Consider the following 18835-nt stretch of genomic DNA (forward strand, 5'->3'; position numbering starts at 1 on the left):
GTACTAACCTTGCACATAGAGAGATGTGAGGGGCGGAGAGGGTAGAGTGGCGCACGAAGCTCAACTAGTGGTTGGTTTTTTTGTTTAAATAAATAAATAGATGGAAAAGCGAGCGACTTTTGGCGTGTTTTATGTTTAGAAATGGAGATGTAAATTTTAATCTGTTTAGCATGGCATGTTTTAAGGTATCCTACATTCCCTCCCCCCTGATCTTATGGTTTTATCTTTTTGTAAACCGCTTCGAGGTTGTTGTTTACAACCAAGCGGTGTGTAATTTTTATGAAACAAATAACAAATAAATATAAATAATCTGAGCAGGGTTGTGTTTCTTTTACCATAATGTGCCTGTTCATGGACCTCAGCCCCAACCAGTTTAGCCCAATGGTTAAGGTTGATGGGAGCTGTAGTATCTGGGGACTCAAAAACTGAAGAAGCTGCTTAGTACTTCGCATTAGGAGGAGTGGTCTGTTTCAGAAAGAACGAAGAGTGCTGTGGCACCTTCAGTTCTTAATTATAAATATTATTATTTATTTGACTTATGAGTCGATCACCTCAAAGGAGTCCTCAAGTTACAAAAGAAATTAAGAGCCAAAGGCATGCAACATAATTGTAAAAAAGGGACAGAAAAATACATTACAGCAAAACCGTTACGATGGCCCATAAGCAGACCCAGCAAAGATGCAACCAATTTATTACGCCATAAACTTTCGTTGGCTGCCCAAAACGTGGATTGCTGTAACCCATGCCGTAAGAAATTTGTTAAGATAGCTGTCAACGTTTCCCTTTTTTTAAAGGGAAATTCCCTTATTCCGAATAGGATTCCTCGCAAGAAAAGGGAAAAGTTGACAGCTATGTTTGTTAAGAATTGCCTGTACTTTACAGCCCGATCCTAACCATGTCTGCTCAGCTGCAGCACTGAATTCAATTTGTCAGGGGAGTTCTAAAGCAGATTTTGCGTATGCCCTCTTAAAATCAAAATCCTTAAAATGCTTTTATTTCAGTGAGCCTACTCTAAAGTATGTCCAAGTCTGAATCCAACACCTTCCCATCGAAAGGACCGGAGATCGTGCCGATGCACTTACTAAAGTCTAAAGGCAAGGCGTGTATGTCTACGGCACGTGACAAACATGGCGGCGCCCGCAGCGGCTTCATTCCTGGAATCCCGACCTTAAAAAAAAAGGCAGAGACTCAACCAACTAACTCTCAGGCTAGACTGTGTTTATGTGCCTAAAGCGTATTGACCACTTTTTCTCCTTTCACCAAATCGAATGTCTGCTTCCGCCTACCGTGAGCTGTTCTTCCCGAGGATCAAAAAGCCTTGAAATTACAATTCTGTAATATTTTCTTTCAAAAAAAGACCCCCTCTCAAAGCGGTGTGTTGGTTCAGTCCGACCGCGTCCATCTTGTTTCGCTTTCTCTCAGCCCCTCCCATTTTCTTCTCTCTCTCTCTCTCTCCACGCCCCCCCCCCCCCGCCTTAGGTGGAGAAGTGGTTTGGCCCGCTTGACCGGCCTGAGGAAAGAAGGAGAGGAAGCAGACTCGGCTCGTGACGGGAAGCGAGAAGGCGAAGAGCGGGGGCGCCGCTGCTGGTGGGTGAGTGAGTGCCGGGGAAAGGGGCTAACAGAAAGCAGCTTTCCCCTCCTTTTTTCCTCCTTAGGATGGTCAACTCCCATCATCCCACGCTTAGCAGCACCAGGGATCAGGGGTGCTATTTTTTAAAATGTTTGATTGCCTTATTTTAAATTTGCATTTGTTTTTGTTTAAAAGCTATCCTGAGGACGTAGCTATGCGAAGGCGCCGTACCAATATTTATAAATAAACGAATTAAAAAATACTACCCACAGAGCTGTGCCAGGTGTTGAGATAGCAGCAGCCCTCATATCATAGGTAGGCAAACTACCCATGGTCTGTTGCTGTTGTTGTTGTTTAGCTGTGTCCGACTCTTCGTGACCCCCTGGACCAGAGCACGCCAGGCACTCCTGTCTTCCACTGCCTCCCGCAGTTTGGTCAAACTCATGCTGGTAGCTTCGAGAACACTGTCCCACCATCTCGTCCTCTGTCGTCCCCTTCTCCTTGTGCCCTCCATCTTTCCCAGAACCAGGGTCTTTTCCAGGGAGTCTTCTCTTCTCATGAGGTGGCCAAAGTATTGGAGCCTCAGCTTCAGGATCTGTCCTTCCAGTGAGCACTCAGGGCTGATTTCCTTCAGAATGGATAGGTTTGATCTTCTTGCAGTCCACAGGACCCTCAAGAGCAGGGGTAGGCAACCTAAGGCCCGTGGGCTGGATGCGGCCCAGTCGCCTTCTCAATCCGGCCCGCGGACGGTCCAGGAATCAGTGTGTTTTAACATTAGAATGTGTGCTTTTATTTAAAATGCATCTCTGGGTTATTTGTGGGGCATAGGAATTCGTTCATTCCCCCCCCCCAAAAAAATATAGTCTGGCCCACCACATGGTCTGAGGGACGGTGGACCGGACCACGGCTGAAAAAGGTTGCTGATCCATGCTCAAGAGCGTAGCTGTCAACTTTTCCCTTTACTTGCGAGGAATCCTATTCAGAATAAGGGAATTTCCCTTCAAAAAGGAGAAACGTTGACAGCTATGCGCAAGAGTCTCCTCCAGCCCCATAATTCAAAAGCATCAATTCTTCGGCGATCAGTCTTCTTTATGGTCCAGCTTTCACTTCCATACATCACTACTGGGAAAACCATAGCTTTAACTATATGGACCCTTGTTGGCAAGGTGATGTCTCTGCTTTTTAAGATGCTGTCTAGGTTTGTCATTGCTTTTCTCCCAAGAAACGGGCGTCTTTTAATTTCGTGACTGCTGTCACCATCTGCAGTGATAGGATGGTCTATTGACATCTTATTAACCAGGTTTATACCCCGCCCTGCCCCCAAGGAGCAAAAGGAAACATTTATGGTGCTCACACACCTCCCTGTGTCTTCTTATCCTCAGAACAAGAGGTAGGCTTGCCTGGGGGGATCTGAGTCGCTTTGTCCTCCCAACAGCCTTGCTGACCCTTGAAATATGATATACTGTGGAATTACTTGTCACGAACCTAACTACTCATCACCACAGGTTTATTGCCATTAATAAAAACATGCACACCATACAGTTCAACATAATCTTAAGTACTGAGCAAAATACAAAGTATAACTGGAGGGCAAAGGGATGGAGATTTTTTTTAAGCCATCTGGTATTGGTATTGTAGTCCAAAAACAAAACACCTGGAGACCCTAGTTCGGGGCACCCTGTTCTATGCCATGGATTGGCAAGCTGGTGCTCTTTGGATGCTTTTCAGTTCCCGGCACCAATCTGTCTCAGCCAATGTGGCCAAGGGCCAGGGAGGATGTGAACTGTTGCTCAGCAACATCTGGAGGGCCACAGGTTCCCCTTTCGAAACAGGTGGGGGATAGTCTTTCATCAGATCGCTTTAAAAAAACCCTCTATCCCTTTTCCCTCCGGTTATACTTTGCTTTGTATTTTGCTCAGTACTTAAGATTATTTTGAATTGTATGGTGTGTGCTTTTGTTGATGGTAATAAACTAGTGGTGATGAGTAATTAGGTTCATGATAGTAATTCCATTGGCGTACTGTTTATTTTTATCCTGCTGTTTGATCCAAAATAGTGCTCAAATAGTGCTCAAAGTGGCTTATTTTTTATTTTATTTTTAAACCCAGAGTTAGGGCTGCTGCTAGCTCAACACCTGACCTAGGTCTGTGGGTAGTATTTATTTTTAATTTTATTTACAAATGTTGGTATGGTGCCATCCCATGGCTATGTTTTCAGGGTAGCTTTTAACAAAAATAAATGCAAATCTCAAAAGCCTAAAATAAGTTAATCAAACGTTATAAAAAGCATAGCAACAGTAGCCTTGATAAAAATGAAATTTAACACTGAAACAAATTTTAAATGCCTGTGCCTGGTGTTGGAATGATGTCAAGGTGGGCACCAAGTGAACCTTTCGGATTGGAGCATTTCATAGCTGGGATGCCACTACTAAAAAGATCCTTTCTTCTGTATCCTTCTGCCACACTTTACCTGGTAGGGACACCTTGAAGAAGACTTAAGATCTGAACAGGTACATATGGAGCTAATTGATCATTTAACTACCTTGATTCTAAGATGTGAAGTGCCAAAAGTGCCAAAATTAGCACTTGGAGTTGGGCCCAGGAGCATTCTCTGCATTGTTACTTGCACTTCCTGCAAAGTAAGTCCCAAAGAATTTGGCAACTACCAATTGATAATAGCATGAGTCTCATTGCTCTGTGTGGGCTTGCTTCCAAGTGCACATGATAAGGTGTCTTACACATCCTTGGTGTCTTAGTTTATTATTGCTCAGACAGCCTCTTCTTAGCTTGTGTAATGCTTTTGTCCTAGTGCTCTTGTATCATGCGATCAGATCCTAAAGCTAGTATATTTGGGTAAGCCTGCTTCAGCAATGCAAGCACACTGCCTGGATCACAGGGCAGGAAAAGACTGTTAAACAAAGAAGTCTTTAGCAAGGACCTAAAACAACGGATCTCAAAACTTTTTTCTCTGGGACACACTTTCAGAATAAAAATTTGCTCATGCCACCCCAAAAATTTTATTGATAAGAAATATGTTTCATAACAAAAGGAAATAACTCCTAGTAGTGCTTGATAAATATATAACGTGGAACACAGCTACGTACTTTATAATATCTCAGAGACCAGACTGAGGATTACAGATCTGATGAGGAATGGTGGGAACCCCCCCCCCCACACACACACACTTCCTGCTCCTGACCAGGATCCTGAAGCTGCCTAGGAACAGTGGAGTAGCGTAGATTTAGAGAATTGGTTTGCAGAGGGACATAGTTTGAAAACAACAGCTGGGCAGAGCTGAGCAGGGAACAACTAGGAGAAGCAGAACAGGAAGAGATTGAGAGAACTGACTCCCCTTCGCTAGAAAGCGTCCAGGCTTTATCTCCAAGGGCAAGGAGAAGGCTCAGTGGCTGCGGGATCAGGTTTCAAGAAGGGGGAAGTAAGAGGGAAGCTTAATTGGGAGCACCTTCTTTTTTTTATTAATAATTTTTATTAAATTTTTCTTTTACAAATTTGCCATCCCAAACAATATTCACAAATTTCAACTTTTTGGACTTCCACCAGCTTTTCCACCAATCATCCATATTTTCTATTTTAATTCATTTTCTAATATTATATTGCCATTTAATATATCCTTTTCAGATCTACTTCTTTTTTACAATACATCTTTAACTCTCACAAAACCTCTTTAAATCCTACTAGCGTTGTCTGTTCATCACATATGCTTTTCAGATAATCTGTAAACTTTCCCCAGTCCTCAATGAACCTGTGATCACGTTGGTATCTAATCTTCCCAGTCAGTTTATCCAGTTCTGCATAGTCCGTAAGTTTCATTCTCCATTCTTCAAGGGTGGGTAACTCCTCTTGTTTCCATTAATTGGGAGCACCTTCGTTCCAAGAAGGGTTTCTTTGTTCTTTTGCTCTGATCATTAAGCACTCTTAAACTGGTAAACTTAAATTGCTTTGTTCTGGTGACGCACAGCCAAAGGGTGGGAGGAAACCTGACATGATCATGAAACATCCAGAAAGTATAAAACGTGTTGGAAGTGTAAAGAAGCAGAGGGAAACTTTTTTCACATGTGGTGGACATGTAAAAAGATAAAAGTATATTAGGAAATGATTTATAATGAATTGAAAAAAATATTTAAAACTACTTTCCCCCCAAAAACCCAGAGTCTTTTCTGTTGGAAATAACCCAGACAGACAGAATGAATGAATGAATCTTTATTTGCATCAGCTATCGGCCATAGCAATAAAACAACAGTATGATATACAAAGAATAGAAACAATTACAGTGGTACCTCGGGTTAAGTACTTAATTCATTCCAGAGGAATGAATTCATACCTGAAACTGTTCTTTACCTGAAGCACCACTTTAGCTAATGGGGCCTGCCGCGCTGCCGGAGCACGATTTCTGTTCTCATCCTGAAGCAAAGTTCTTAACCCGAGGTACTATTTCTGGGTTTGCGGAGTCTGTAACCTGAAGCATATGTAACCCGAGGTACCACTGTATATAAAATACATTTTAGGGTTTTTACTCAATAGTCAAATAGTGGATCTTATTCTGATTGCCCCAGCTAAAAACCTTGTAACCTTTGCTGTCACCTGCTCATCTTGAACCCAGACAGAATTTCCAAGGTGTCAGAAAAGATTGTTTATGCAACAACTGCGACCCGTGTTGTGTCAGCCCCAAAATGGAAAGTGAGCGAGGTCCCAACTAAAGAGGATTAGCAACTTAAGTTGACAGAATATGCAGAACTTGCAGATTTAACACATAGGATAAGAGAGCAAGAAGAACATATATTTAAAGAAGTGTGGAAAACATTTCTTGAATATATGGAAAATAACTGTATACAGCTGAAAATGCTGGCAGCACTAAGATAACTTCAAGAGTAAATAATTTTTGACAAATGTAAAAGTCGAAAACTGATTTGAATAGCTATAGTAAAATGTGAAGGAATGTATGATACGTAAAATGAACTGTGGAAGGAGAAGGGAAGTCATTGGATATCCAAAATACAGCTTTCAATTAGTCTTCTCCAGCACTGTTCAAATGGTAATTCTGGATCACAACTAGGGTTGTCCTCCATATCACTTGATGCTCTTGCTCTCATTTTGAAAAGATATCCATATTCTGGAATATATAGTAGTAGATAGGTAGCCGTGTTGGTCTGCCATAGTCAAAATAAAAAAAATTCCTCCCAGTAGCACCTTAAAGACCAACTAAGTTAGTTCTTGGTATGAGCTTTCGTGTGCATGCACACGAAAGCTCATACCAAGAACTAACTTAGTTGGTCTTTAAGGTGCTACTGGAAGGAATTTTTTTTATCTGGAATATATATATACAGTCGTACCTTGGAAGTTGAACAGAATCTGTTCCAGATGTCCATTCTACTTCCAAAATGTTCAGAAACCAAAGCATGGCTTCTGATTGGCTGCAGGAAGCCGCGGAAGCCCCGTGGGATGTTCAGCTTCCAAAAATAGTTTGCAAACCAGAACACTCACTTCCAGGTTTGCGGCATTCAGGAGCCAAAACGTTCAAGAACTAAGCTGTTCAAAAACCAAGGTAAAACTGTACTATACTACACTGATTTAAACACATTATGTCCTTGAATCTCCCCGCCACACTTGCCATACTCTTCTGACACACCCTTCGAGAACCACTGACCTGATATTAGGCACTTACCTAATATTCACAGGCAGAAAATCCCACATAGCAAGTAAAAATTTCTAAAGGCTGTGCTTCAGGTGGTCATGATGGGGCAGACTTCAGAGTGCCTGCCTTAAGGCTGCAGTGACCAGTCTTTGTTGAGAGATGTGCACAATATAGGCCTTCAAAATGCTATTTGATCTGGTCAGGAGGGGATGGCACAATGCAGTGACTCAGGTTGTCCTGAGACAAGGAACGGTTAATCAAGCTCTCAGATTAGGCCAGGGGGTGCTCTTGCATTTTAAACATACTGTGCTGATAAGGATCCCCCACCAAAAAAAACCTCCAGTAAAGTTTCTAGGGTTTGCAAAAGGAGTGTGCTGACAGTATAGCCAAAATGGGAAGCTATTTGTCTTAGTGGCAGAACTTGCAGCACAGCTGAATTCTCTAATAGTGTCTTCTTGAGGATAGTTTGATCCACGATTACCGCAACCTCCTCTGTTTTTCAACCAGCTTAAAGCAAGGATGCATCAAGTTTTGAAAGGTGGCCTCTTTGTAGCATTGGAAGTGGTTTAAATGGAAAGATGAGGCAAAGGTATACCATAGGACTGGTATAAATCGAAAGCTGGTAAGATCTGAGCTTCTCCCACATCCACATACTAGTTGCTGCTTCCATGGATCAAAACATACAGTGCGTGTTGCTGAAACACTACTGTCGAAAGGCAGGTACTCTAGCTGTGAAAATACACCGGCAAAGCAGGCAGTTTGAGATGTTTGAAGCAAATGGGTTGAGCCACGTGGTACGGAAGAAGGCAAGAATGTGACTTAGTTCCGCCCATTTTGGGTCATCTGCAGCAGTTTGCTATTTCCTGACTGACTTGCCCTTTCCTCTACCAAGCCTCTGGCACACTAATCCGAATAGCATGACCTGTCAGAGTTTGGAGGAAAGTGGAGCAAAAATATATTTTAATAGCTTTGAGCTGGGGGAGGAGCTGTCAGTTGTTCCTATATGGTGTTCTGTCAAATCATTTCAATCTGTGTTTAAATTTACTCACTTCTTTTCACAGAATCCGGCTTTCCATCCCATCGTTGCTGGCGATCTCTGGCATGAAGGCATTGATCTGGGTCTGAAAAACATCGGTCTGGTTTCGTTCTAGTCTCCCTTTTGTTTACATTCACGCACAGAAAAGACCCGTACTCCGAGCTGCAATTATGTCGGCTTACTCAAAAAGCTACAATCCTTTTGACGAAGACGAGGATGAAGACTTAAAGCCAGTCAAGTGGAATGAAAGTAATGAGCCCCCTAGAGAAGGGGCGGATAGACAGAGGTACCTGCAGCAAGAAGTCCTGAGGCGGTCCCAGGCCACTGTGGACAGCAGCAACCGCGCTCTGTCCCTCATTTATGAGTCTGAGAATATTGGCGTAGCTGCCGCAGAGGTAAGCAAGAATCTTAAGATTAACCTTGCTGTAGTTTATGGGGAGTATATTTGATAAAATAACTTTCTTCAGTATTTTTTTCTATAATAATGTCAACTTATGTGTTATTTGGAAGTACAGTCATACCTCGGGTTAAAGTCGCTTCAGGTTGAGCGTTTTCAGGTTGCGCTGCACGGCGACCCGGAAGTAATGGAACGCGTTACTTCTGGGTTTCGCCGCATGCGCAGATGCTCAAAATGATGTCATGCGCAGAAGCGGCGAATCGCGGCACGCGCAGATGTGGGTTGTGTTCTGCTCTGGATACGAACGGGGCTCTGGAATGGTTCCTGTTTGCATCCAGAGGTACCACTGTAAGTGGATTGATTTCAGTGCAGTTTACATCCAAGTGTTTAGGATCAGAGTCTGAGAACTGACGAAAAAACCGGGATACTTCTTTAGGAGTAAAAGCTGCATGATGATTTTGAGTACATCCTCAAATGCCCTTTCAGAAATGGCAGATTTTCAGAGTCTGTCCACACCAGGGGTTGGCAAACTAAGGCCCACGGGCCGGATGAGGCCCAATTGCCTTCAGGATCTGGCCTGCGGACTGTTCCTGGATCGGCGTGGGGATTCTGTTCGTTCGGGCTGCGCCATCTTTCCCCTTGCACCATTCCATTCCCCACCACCACCTCTCACACACCACAGCAGCGCCTCCTCCCTCCCTCCTCCTGGCTTCTCCCTGCCCTGCCTAGAAGAGGAAGGGGGCTGGCTGAGCGTCATTTTAAGCAGCCTCTCTCCGGAGCCAGCCCTATCGTGCCGCTCATCTTCCCTGTACCGCCCTGGTGCTCCTGTGGGCCAGAGAGCGGAGCGGACGAGCTCCCTCTACCCAGAAGCAGCCGCGATGGTGGTGGCGGCCGCCCCAGAGAAGATAAGCGCTGAGAGTGGGCGAGGACTACTTAACCCCCTCACCGCCTCTTCCAGCTCCCCACCACACCCCGGTGCCACTTCTGCGGCCCACCACAAGGTCTTGAGGGTCAGTGGACCGACCCACGGCTAAAAAAAAATTGCCGACCCCCTGGTCCACACATTTATTTCCAACATTCTTTCCAACCAACTTTTCCAGCATTATTTCAAAGTATACGGGACCAGCTCATGTCAGTTACAGCATCTGAATTTGTTGGTTCTGTGCACCATATGCCTTTATATCAAGCTTCCTCCACCTCAGCCCTACAGATGTTTTTTTGGCCTACAACTCCCATGATCCCTAGCTAGCAGGACCAGTGGTCAGGGATGATGGGAATTGTAGTCTCAAAACATCTGGAGGGCCAAGGTTGAGGAAGCCTGCTTTATACAGTGGTACCTGGGGTTACATACGCTTCAGGTTACAGACTCCGCTAACCCAGAAATAGTGCTTCAGGTTAAGAACTTTGCTTCAGGATGAGAAGAGAAATCGTGCTCCGGCGGCGCGGCAGCAGTGGGAAGCCCCATTAGCTAAAGTGGTGCTTCAGGTTAAGAACAGTTTCAGGTTAAGTACGGACCTCCGGAACGAATTAAGTACTTAACCCGAGGTACCACTGTATCTTGGTTTCATTGAAGACATGGCAGTACATCCATGTAAGAGCTTTTGTTGGGAAATGATTATTGTGGGCAGGTGGAACTGAGCAGCTGTAAAAGGACATCTCTCTGAAGGAGATGGACTTTGTCATTGTCTCAGACCACGGTGTCTTGTTTCTTGTAAAACAAAACAATATGTGAAACTTGCTGAAGACATTGGACCTATCATTTGTAAATGTGCTTGATTTCTAAGCCACTGGCTAGAAAGGAGATCAGGCCTACTTCAGCCACTTTCTGCATACACCTGACTACATAGTTTTTCCTATTAATCATTTCCTTTAATTATGAAGCCTAGACTTGAATCACTGCTAGGCATCTTTGGTTGGCAGAACCACTAATATAAGGCCTCCTGGAATGTCTTTCTAGAAGTGAGGCTGTTTTTTTAAAAAAAATAAATGCAGTAAACCAAAAGACTAGCCGTTATGAGCTGTTCTTCAATTTTTCTTGGTATGACTGGGGCAATCTTCTGCTGCCTTTTATCCTAGTAAGTTTATCTGTAGGGCCTTGGCTCTCCAGCCATACAAGTGCTTAACTTTGCGTTCAAATTATTCCATTCATATACATCAGGGATGTCCAATGGGTAGATCGTGATCTACCAGTAGATTGCTGGGGTGCCCTGGGTAGATTGCAGGATGAGAGAAAGTGATCATGGAAAAGCAGCGCCTCTACCTTTGCTTCCCCCAAAAAACTCAACAACTCTGGGCAAATCTCTCCCCAGTTAGTTGCCACCTTGGGTAGATCACTGCCAGTTTTTTTATACTGGGAGTAGATCGCAGTCTCTTGGGAGTTGGATGTGCCTGATATACATATTTAAACCAAAGTCTAAGAGATACTGAATTGGGACGTCCCTGGTTCCAATCTTTCCAGGTGGACTGAGGCAAGGCACTGCTGGCTTCAGCATCTGCAATATGGGGACAGTAGTGGCCTGGCTTCCATTGTTGTTAGGAATATGACAAAAAGATGCTTAAGGTGAAGTGTTTTGAACTTATGAAAGTACTAGGAACGAGTGCTAGTTCTGTCCTCTCCAACCGTGGGTGTTGATTTCTTCAAGTGTGGTGCAAATGAAATTGCATGCTTAGTCCATTTCCTTCAAATAATTGTATCCCAGAGTGTGTGATAAACTAGAAGATGACAAATTGAAACAAGCTCATAAAGATATTTTTTAATAATAATCAAGGTTGAAATCTATCCAAGTTATTGTTTTTCTTAGTCTATAGACTGAACTGTGGTGTTTTCTAGAGGCTGAAGCCAAATGGAGCCTTTCCTGCTCCCTGGGAAAATTATCAGACCTTATCTGAAAGAGTCTTGTGATCAGACTAGAGGGAAATTTGGCAGAGAGACTGCAGTCTTTTGTTCTTCACTTGTAGGTAGGAACTTGGACCGGCAAATATTTCAGGTAGTGGTTTAAAAAATAAAAAGGAGCAGGTCATGAAAGGAGCAGGTGCCGTTCAGTAGGCAGGTGAGCTTTAATTAGGCATCAGCAGAGTCTTCACATCTTAGCTTCCTCATGCCTTCAGCAAATCTTGCTGTATAAATGTTATAGTAGAAATAGAATTCAAGAAAATACCGTGGAGATAGAAAGGATTACTACTTCCTATTTCTCATCACCATCATAGAATCATAGAGTTGGAAGAGACCACAAGGGCCATCGAGTCCAACCCCCTGCCAAGCAGGAAACACCATCAGAGCACTCCTGACATATGGTTGTCAAGCCTCTGCTTAAAGACCTCCAAAGGAGGAGACTCCACCACACTCCTTGGCAGCAAATTCCACTGTCAAACAGCTCTTACTGTCAGGAAGTTCTTCCTAATGTTTAGGTGGAATCTTCTTTCTTGTAGTTTGGATCCATTGCTCCGTGTCCGCTTCTCTGGAGCAGCAGAAAACAACCTTTCTCCCGCCTCTATGTGACATCCTTTTATACCGTATTTTTCGCCCTATAAGACGCACTTTTCCCCCTCCAAAAATGAAGGGGAAATGTGGGTGCGTCTTATGGGGCGAATGCAGGCTTTCGCTGAAGCCTGGAGAGCGAGAGCGGTAGGTGCGCACCGACCCCTCTCGCTCTCCAGGCTTCGCGGACCTCTCCCCAAGCAGCGGGAATGCTCCCGCTGCTTGGGGAGAGTTGCCGGCATCCCGAAGCCTGCGCGCGCTGATCCCAGCGCCTGCAGGCTTCGCGGATCTCTCCGCAAGCAGCGGGAACGTTCCCGCTGCTTGGGGAGAGTTGCCGGCATCCCGAAGCCTGCCCGCGCTGATCCCAGCGCCTGCAGGCTTCGCGGATCTCTCCGCAAGCAGCGGGAACGTTCCCGCTGCTTGGGGAGAGTTGCAGGCATCCCGAAGCCTGCCCGCGCTGATCCCAGCGCCTGCAGGCTTCGCGGATCTCTCCGCAAGCAGCGGGAACGTTCCCGCTGCTTGGGGAGAGTTGCAGGCATCCCGAAGCCTGCCCGCGCTGATCCCAGCGCCTGCAGGCTTCGCGGATCTCTCCGCAAGCAGCGGGAACGGTCCCGCTGCTTGGGGAGAGTTGCAGGCATCCCGAAGCCTGCCCGCGCTGATCCCAGCGCCTGCAGGCTTCGCGGATCTCTCCGCAAGCAGCGGGAACGGTCCCGCTGCTTGGGGAGAGTTGCAGGCATCCCGAAGCCTGCCCGCGCTGATCCCAGCGCGTGCAGGCTTCGCGGATCTCTCCGCAAGCAGCGGGAACCACCGCTGGGCTCCCACGGCTTGCAGAGAGCTGCCTGTTTGCGGGCTGGGGTCGGGGGAAGCTCGGGCTGCCCCAGCCCCGCGCCTGGGGGGGAAATAATTTTTTTCCTTTATTTCCCCCCCAAAAAACTAGGTGCATCTTATGGGCCGGAGCGTCTTATGGGGCGCAAAATACGGTATATTTGAACATGGCTATCATATCACCCCTTAACCTCCTCTTCTCCAGGCTAAACATGCCCAGCTCCCTTAGCCGTTCCTCATAAGGCATCGTTTCCAGGCCTTTGACCATTTTGGTTGCCCTCCTCTGGACACGTTCCAGTTTGTCAGTGTCCTTCTTGAACTGTGCTGCCCAGATCAGCATTACGCAGCAACTTGCTGAAGAAATCTAGTGAACCAAAGGGCCTCTTTTCCAATTGTACTAAACCTTTGTTTAGTTCACATGCATGAGCTGAAATAAGCCCAAGCGAACCCTTGGGATCACTCTCCTGAATCCCCATCAACTCCCATATAGTCCGAAGGAGGTACATCACAAGCATTTAATCCCTCTTTCCCAGAATCTTGACTTGTCACTTCTTACAAGTCAAAGATTACAGTCCAAAACAAACTCTGGTTAGTTAAACAAGCAAAACCAATGGCTTGAAGCGGCTTTGTTCTGAAATGAATCGGAGTTTGTTTTAAATCTCTGGTTTTCAGAACATGACAGTCCAGATTTCTGGGCAAGGGGAACTACTGGTGAAGAACTCATTCCAGCGATACTGCAAGGAAAAGGGGGAGCCCAAGGCTTTACTTGGGTTTGTTCCAGCTTGTGCTAAATTGTGGATTAGAGACAAAAGAAAGCACTTATTCGCACAGCACGATACAATAATCTTTATTGTCATTGTCCCATACAGAACAACGAAATTAAAAAAAATCTACATCAGACATTCAAAAACCCGCAAGCCTGCTATCCCAACTTGGTTAGCCCCCTAAAAATGCTGATACCCCATAATTAAATACAATATACTCCTATAGAGACTACCTTACACTGCGTTTAAAACAAAAATCGCATTTGGATAGAAACTTTCTCTGGTGGCTAGTCCTAGTCTTTATAACCCTGTACCTTCTTCCAGAAGGCAGAAGCTGAAAGAGATCATTTCCGGGGTGCGCACTATCCTGCGCTATCTCTGCAGCTTTCTTATGGCACCTGGAAGCGTAGATTTGATCCAAGGTGGGAAGAGTGCGCCCAATTATTCTCTCCGCAGTCTTTACAACCCTGGACAGCATTGTTTTTCCCCTGACCCTGCAGCTCCCAAACCACACACAGAGACCATAAGTTAATACACTCTCAACAGTACAATGGTAAAATGCCATCAACAGGTCCTTTGAGAGATTCCATAATTAAACTGTGGAACTCACTCCCACAAGAGGCAGTGATCGCCACCAACTTGGATGGCTTTAGAAGAGGATTAGACAAACTCATAGAGCCAAAGGCTATCATTGGCTACTAGCCATTTTGGCTATGCTGTGTGTGCTTCCATGGTCAGAGGCCAGTGAGGCTTCTGAATCCAAGTTGCTGGAAGCCTCAAGAAGGGAAAGGGCTCTTGGGCTCGGCTTTTGCTTGAGAGCTTCCTGCAGGCAGCTGGTCGGCCACAGTGAGAAGAGGAGGCTGGGCTGGGTGGGTCATTGGCCTGATCCAGCAAATTCGTCTCATGTTCTTCTTGAGTGGCAATACAACCAGGGAGTGCAATTCTCAAAACCCGGTTCTTTGCGGACTTAAAACACTTCGCGGCGCTTTTCTTCAGACCCATTAAAAACTCTTGGTAAAAAGACAGTTGGAAAAATATATACAGTTGTACCTTGGGTTAAGAACTTAATTCATTCTGGAGGTCCGTTCTTAACCTGAAGCACCACTTTAGCTCATGGGGCCTCCCGCACTGCCAGCGCGCGATTTCTGTTCTCATCCTGAAGCAAAGTTCTTAACCCAAGGTACTATTTCTGGGTTAGTGGAGTCTGTAACCTGAAGCATCTGTAACCTGAGGTACCACTGTATACACAAATAAAGCTGTATTCGACGGACGAAAGGATATATGATGTCTGACATGATTGAGAATCATAGAGCCAGGGACAGAGATCTTTAAAGCGTTAAAATCGGGATGTGGAAAATATGGAAACAACGAGGAGAGCCAGGGCAGGACTGAGATTTGGAGATAATGCTTCAGAGGTCCAGACTATGGGCAGCCCCCCAAAAATCAATAATTATAATTTGGATTATAATTTGTGGTTTATTTTGTTTTTTAGTTTTTTATTTTAATTGGATTATGATTTGATATATTAATTGGATGTTTTTTAATTGGAAAATCAATAAAAATGATTAAAAAAACAAACAAACTCTTGTTTTCCATAGGAGCTCACACGGCAAGGCGAGGTACTGAAACGCAGCGAACGAATGGTGGATAAGATGGATCAAGATCTGAAAACCAGCCAGAGACACATCAACAGCATTAAGAGTGTGTTTGGCGGCTTTGTGAATTACTTCAAAGCCAAGCCACAAGAGATCAAGATTGAGCAGAACGGGGCTGCCGAATACCAAGCAAGCAACAAGTAAGCAACCCAAATTCTCTTCCCAGCTAGGAAAGGTGTAAATCGTGATATCTGGGAGTCGGAGAGTGGGGGTGGAAGCCCAGGTTGCAGGTGGAAGTTTGGACTTCAGATTGATCCCAGCGTTCTTCTTCGGTGGGGCCAGGAAAGATTCAAATCACATTGCAACTTCTCCCTTAATTGCATCAGAACGTGGTACTTACATTTACCTTTGGACCATTCTCAGCAGAGTCAGGAAAGATGCAAAAGGCGTCAAAACGCAGTATTTGAAACAAGGCCTTTTGAACATTGTGCTTTCCTGGCAGCTCCATCCTTGGATTTTTTAAGATCAGTGCATCCCCAGGTTTCTTTTGAAAATGGTTTCCCCCCCCCCCACCCTGTAGACTCATTCTGAACTGATCAGGAGCCAGGGAGGCGAGGAAACAACAACGAATGCGTGTGGGTGTGGAAAGACTGCAGAAAGGGAAATGATTTTTCTAAAAGCCATTGCCCTTAATGCAAGGCCTATTTGGACACTGGGAATGGTACCTGTCTTTTCTCTTATCTCCAGATTAAAAGAAGCCATCTCCGTTAGCAAAGAACAGGAGTCAAAGTACCAGGAGAGTCATCCAAACCTACGAAAGTTGGATAATTCAGGTTTGTTTAAACTTGTTTAAAAGGCCATGCCAGGCCTGGAGGAGTTGGACATTCAGGGTTTTTTGGTATGGCAGTTCTTGATAGAAGCCAAATTTGCCTCTTAACTAGGCTACAGAAGCAGGAATAGTGATTTGGCAGGTCTGCAAGAAAAGCATTGTGTTGTTTACTTCCAATTGCAAACCACCTTTAATTAGTAATTATGTGTTCCAGTAATTCAGTATAAAACCATACTTGCCATAAGGCACACATGCTACATTAAAATAGTTTTCTTTTTTTAAAAAGAACTGGAGCCATCAATTGGTGTTTGGCGAATGTCTAAAAACTCACCTTTTCCCCTTGCCAGAGCATAGTACCACTGGAACCAGTTCAGAGTCTTCGTTCCCACCTGATAGTTACCCAAGGAATCAACACCTCCGAGCTTACCATCAGAAAGTCGATAACAACTTAGGTGAGTAATGACAACCTGAACTTTGTAATGCTTAATACCAGCTCCTTACCTGAAATTGAATCTCTTTGGTTCCTTTGGGGCTTTCTCCCAAGCAGAGAGAAGCATGTGTCCCTGTTTTCAATTCTCTTTTCATGGAAATAGGAGGTGATGGAAAAATGATTAACATCAATATTTGTTAATAATAATTCAGTTAGTGGCTTGCTACATAAGAAGTCTTAAAACAACTTGAAAAACAAGAATGTAGGACTGTTATTAATTATCTTCTGTTGATTAATCAGGGGGTATAAAAGGAATTGGAGTAGTGAAAGGATATGGCAGGGTGGCAGCAGACAGACAGGTTGCTTTGCTGCGCAATGCTTCCTCCTGCAAAATTGCCAACAAGGGCTCTGTTTCCTGCACAACGGGAGCAGAAGAACTTTTGGCCCTCCAGTTGTTTCTGAACTTCAACTTCCATCATCCCCAGCAAGCATGGCCGATGGCCAGGGGAAATGGAAGTTGTCGTTCAGCAACATTGGGGGGCAGGGGAGCAAAGGTTCCTCTCCTTTGCTGTGCAGAAATTAAGGGATGCGCAATAGCAGCTGCTCTCATCAGATTCTACAAGTTGCACTTTTGACTGCCAAAAATTAAGTGGATGTGATTAACTACTAGAGAGCCAGTGTGGTGTAGTGGTTAAAAGCGGTAGTCACGTAATCTGGGTAACCGGGTTCGCGTCTCTGCTCCTCCACATGCAGCTGCTGGGTGACCTTGGGCCAGTCACACTTCTTTGAAGTCTCTCAGCCCCACTCACCTCACAGAGTGTTTGTTGTGGGGGAGGAAGGGAAAGGAGAATGTTAGCCGCTTTGAAACTCCTGAAGGGGAGTGAAAGGCGGGATATCAAATCCAAACTCTTCTTCTTCTACTAATTGCTGCTCCAAAAAGATAGTGGTTGTGAGTTGGAAGAGCATCAGAAATAGCAATATGTTTGAAGGCAGCAGTGCTCTCTTTACCTTAACGTTTCTGAGAACAAATCAAAGTGTTGGTGCTGACATTTAAAGCCCTAAATGGCCTCAGCCCAGTGTACCTGAAGGAGCGTCTCCACCCCCATCATTCAGCCCGGATACTGAGGTCCAGCACCGAGGGCCTCCTGGCGGTTTCTTCCCTGCAAGAAGTGAGGTTGCAGGGAATCAGGCAGTGGTGCCCTCCTATGAGATGTCAAGTAAATAAACTACTATCTGACTTTTAGAAGACATCTGAAAGCAGCCCTGTTTAGGGAGGTTTTTAATGTTTTATGTTCTATTGTGCTTTTAATTCTGTTGGGAACCACCCAGAGTGCCTGGGAAAACCCATCCAGATGGGTGGGGTATAAATAATCATAATCATAATTTATTATTTACAGAGGTAGCTGCGTTAGTTTGTACAAAAAATAGTCCTGTGAGACTATAAAGGCTAACAATTGCAAGAGCGCACCCTGAATGTTAAACCCAGCCAGTTGGGCGGGGTATAAATAATAAATTATTATTATTATTCCAAAGCCACAGATAAGGAACAACCATCCTCTTTAACTATTGGCTCCTTCGCTCAGAATATTCTCGGAGCAGCTGCTTTATTATGAATTGACTTCCCAAACACATTTCCTGCCCTGTATCCTTGCTCTTAACCCTGCTCCATTGTCTCCGTCCATTTGCAGATGAAATGTCCTCTGGGCTGGGCCGCCTGAAAAACCTCGCTCTGGGCCTACAGTCTGAAATCGACGAGCAGGATGAAATTCTGGGCCGCCTCACCACAAAGGTGGAGACTCTGGACATCAATATTAAAAGCACAGACAAAAAGATCAAGGAGCTTTAAGGGAGATCCAAATCTCTCACCTCCACACAAGAACTTGATTCCTTTTATACAGCTGGAGATCATCTTGCTATCTGGAAAACAACCAGCATAAGAAAAATGGGTTTATGTGACTGATTTGCCTTGTAATTAAAGACGAATAACCTGAAGTGCAATATGAGAGATTTGAAACCACCTTCTTTTACATAGGCATGCCTAAGGGTGCTTTTCACCATCGCCTCTTTAAGCTTCTGATTTTGGGGTACAGTGGAACCTCAGTTTTTGAACGCAATCCATTCCGGAAGACCGACTTCTGAAACATTCGAAAACCGAGGAAAAATGGAGAAACACAGCTTGGAAGCTGTTTGACTTCCGAGGTGCATTCAAAAATGGAAGCAATTATTTCCATGTTTTTGGCGTTCGGGTTCTGAATCGTT

At 44.8% G+C, this 18835-nt stretch overlaps 1 protein-coding gene across 2 annotated transcripts; it reads left to right on the forward strand.

Annotated features, from left to right (window-relative positions):
* Positions 1 to 1461: 1461 nt before the first annotated feature.
* SNAP29 (synaptosome associated protein 29) lies at positions 1462 to 18574 on the forward strand. 2 transcript variants are annotated; one of them, XM_081175158.1, is made up of 6 exons: positions 1462 to 1591; positions 8284 to 8653; positions 15321 to 15517; positions 16065 to 16150; positions 16494 to 16598; positions 18265 to 18574. In XM_081175158.1, the coding sequence occupies exons 2-6, from the start codon at positions 8429 to 8431 to the stop codon at positions 18420 to 18422; spliced, it is 771 nt and encodes a 256-aa protein (XP_081031284.1). In that variant the 5' UTR covers positions 1462 to 1591; positions 8284 to 8428; the 3' UTR covers positions 18423 to 18574. The 2 variants fall into 2 exon arrangements, with proteins under 2 accessions (XP_081031284.1, XP_081031285.1); XM_081175159.1 differs by having other exon boundaries at positions 1463 to 1587.
* The last annotated feature ends 261 nt before the right edge of the window (positions 18575 to 18835 follow it).

Source organism: Podarcis bocagei (assembly GCF_964188305.1).
Source record: "Podarcis bocagei genome assembly, chromosome: 16".
NCBI classification, from domain to species: Eukaryota; Metazoa; Chordata; class Lepidosauria; order Squamata; family Lacertidae; genus Podarcis; species Podarcis bocagei.

Excerpts from the sequence above, each read along its gene's own strand:
- SNAP29 (XM_081175158.1), top strand. The coding sequence starts at position 8,429 with ATGTCGGCTTACTCAAAAAGCTACAATCCTTTTGACGAAGACGAGGAT. Across the intron at positions 8,654-15,320 it reads TTGGCGTAGCTGCCGCAGAG|GAGCTCACACGGCAAGGCGA; the intron begins GTAAGCAAGAAT and ends TGTTTTCCATAG. Across the intron at positions 16,151-16,493 it reads ACGAAAGTTGGATAATTCAG|AGCATAGTACCACTGGAACC; the intron begins GTTTGTTTAAAC and ends TCCCCTTGCCAG.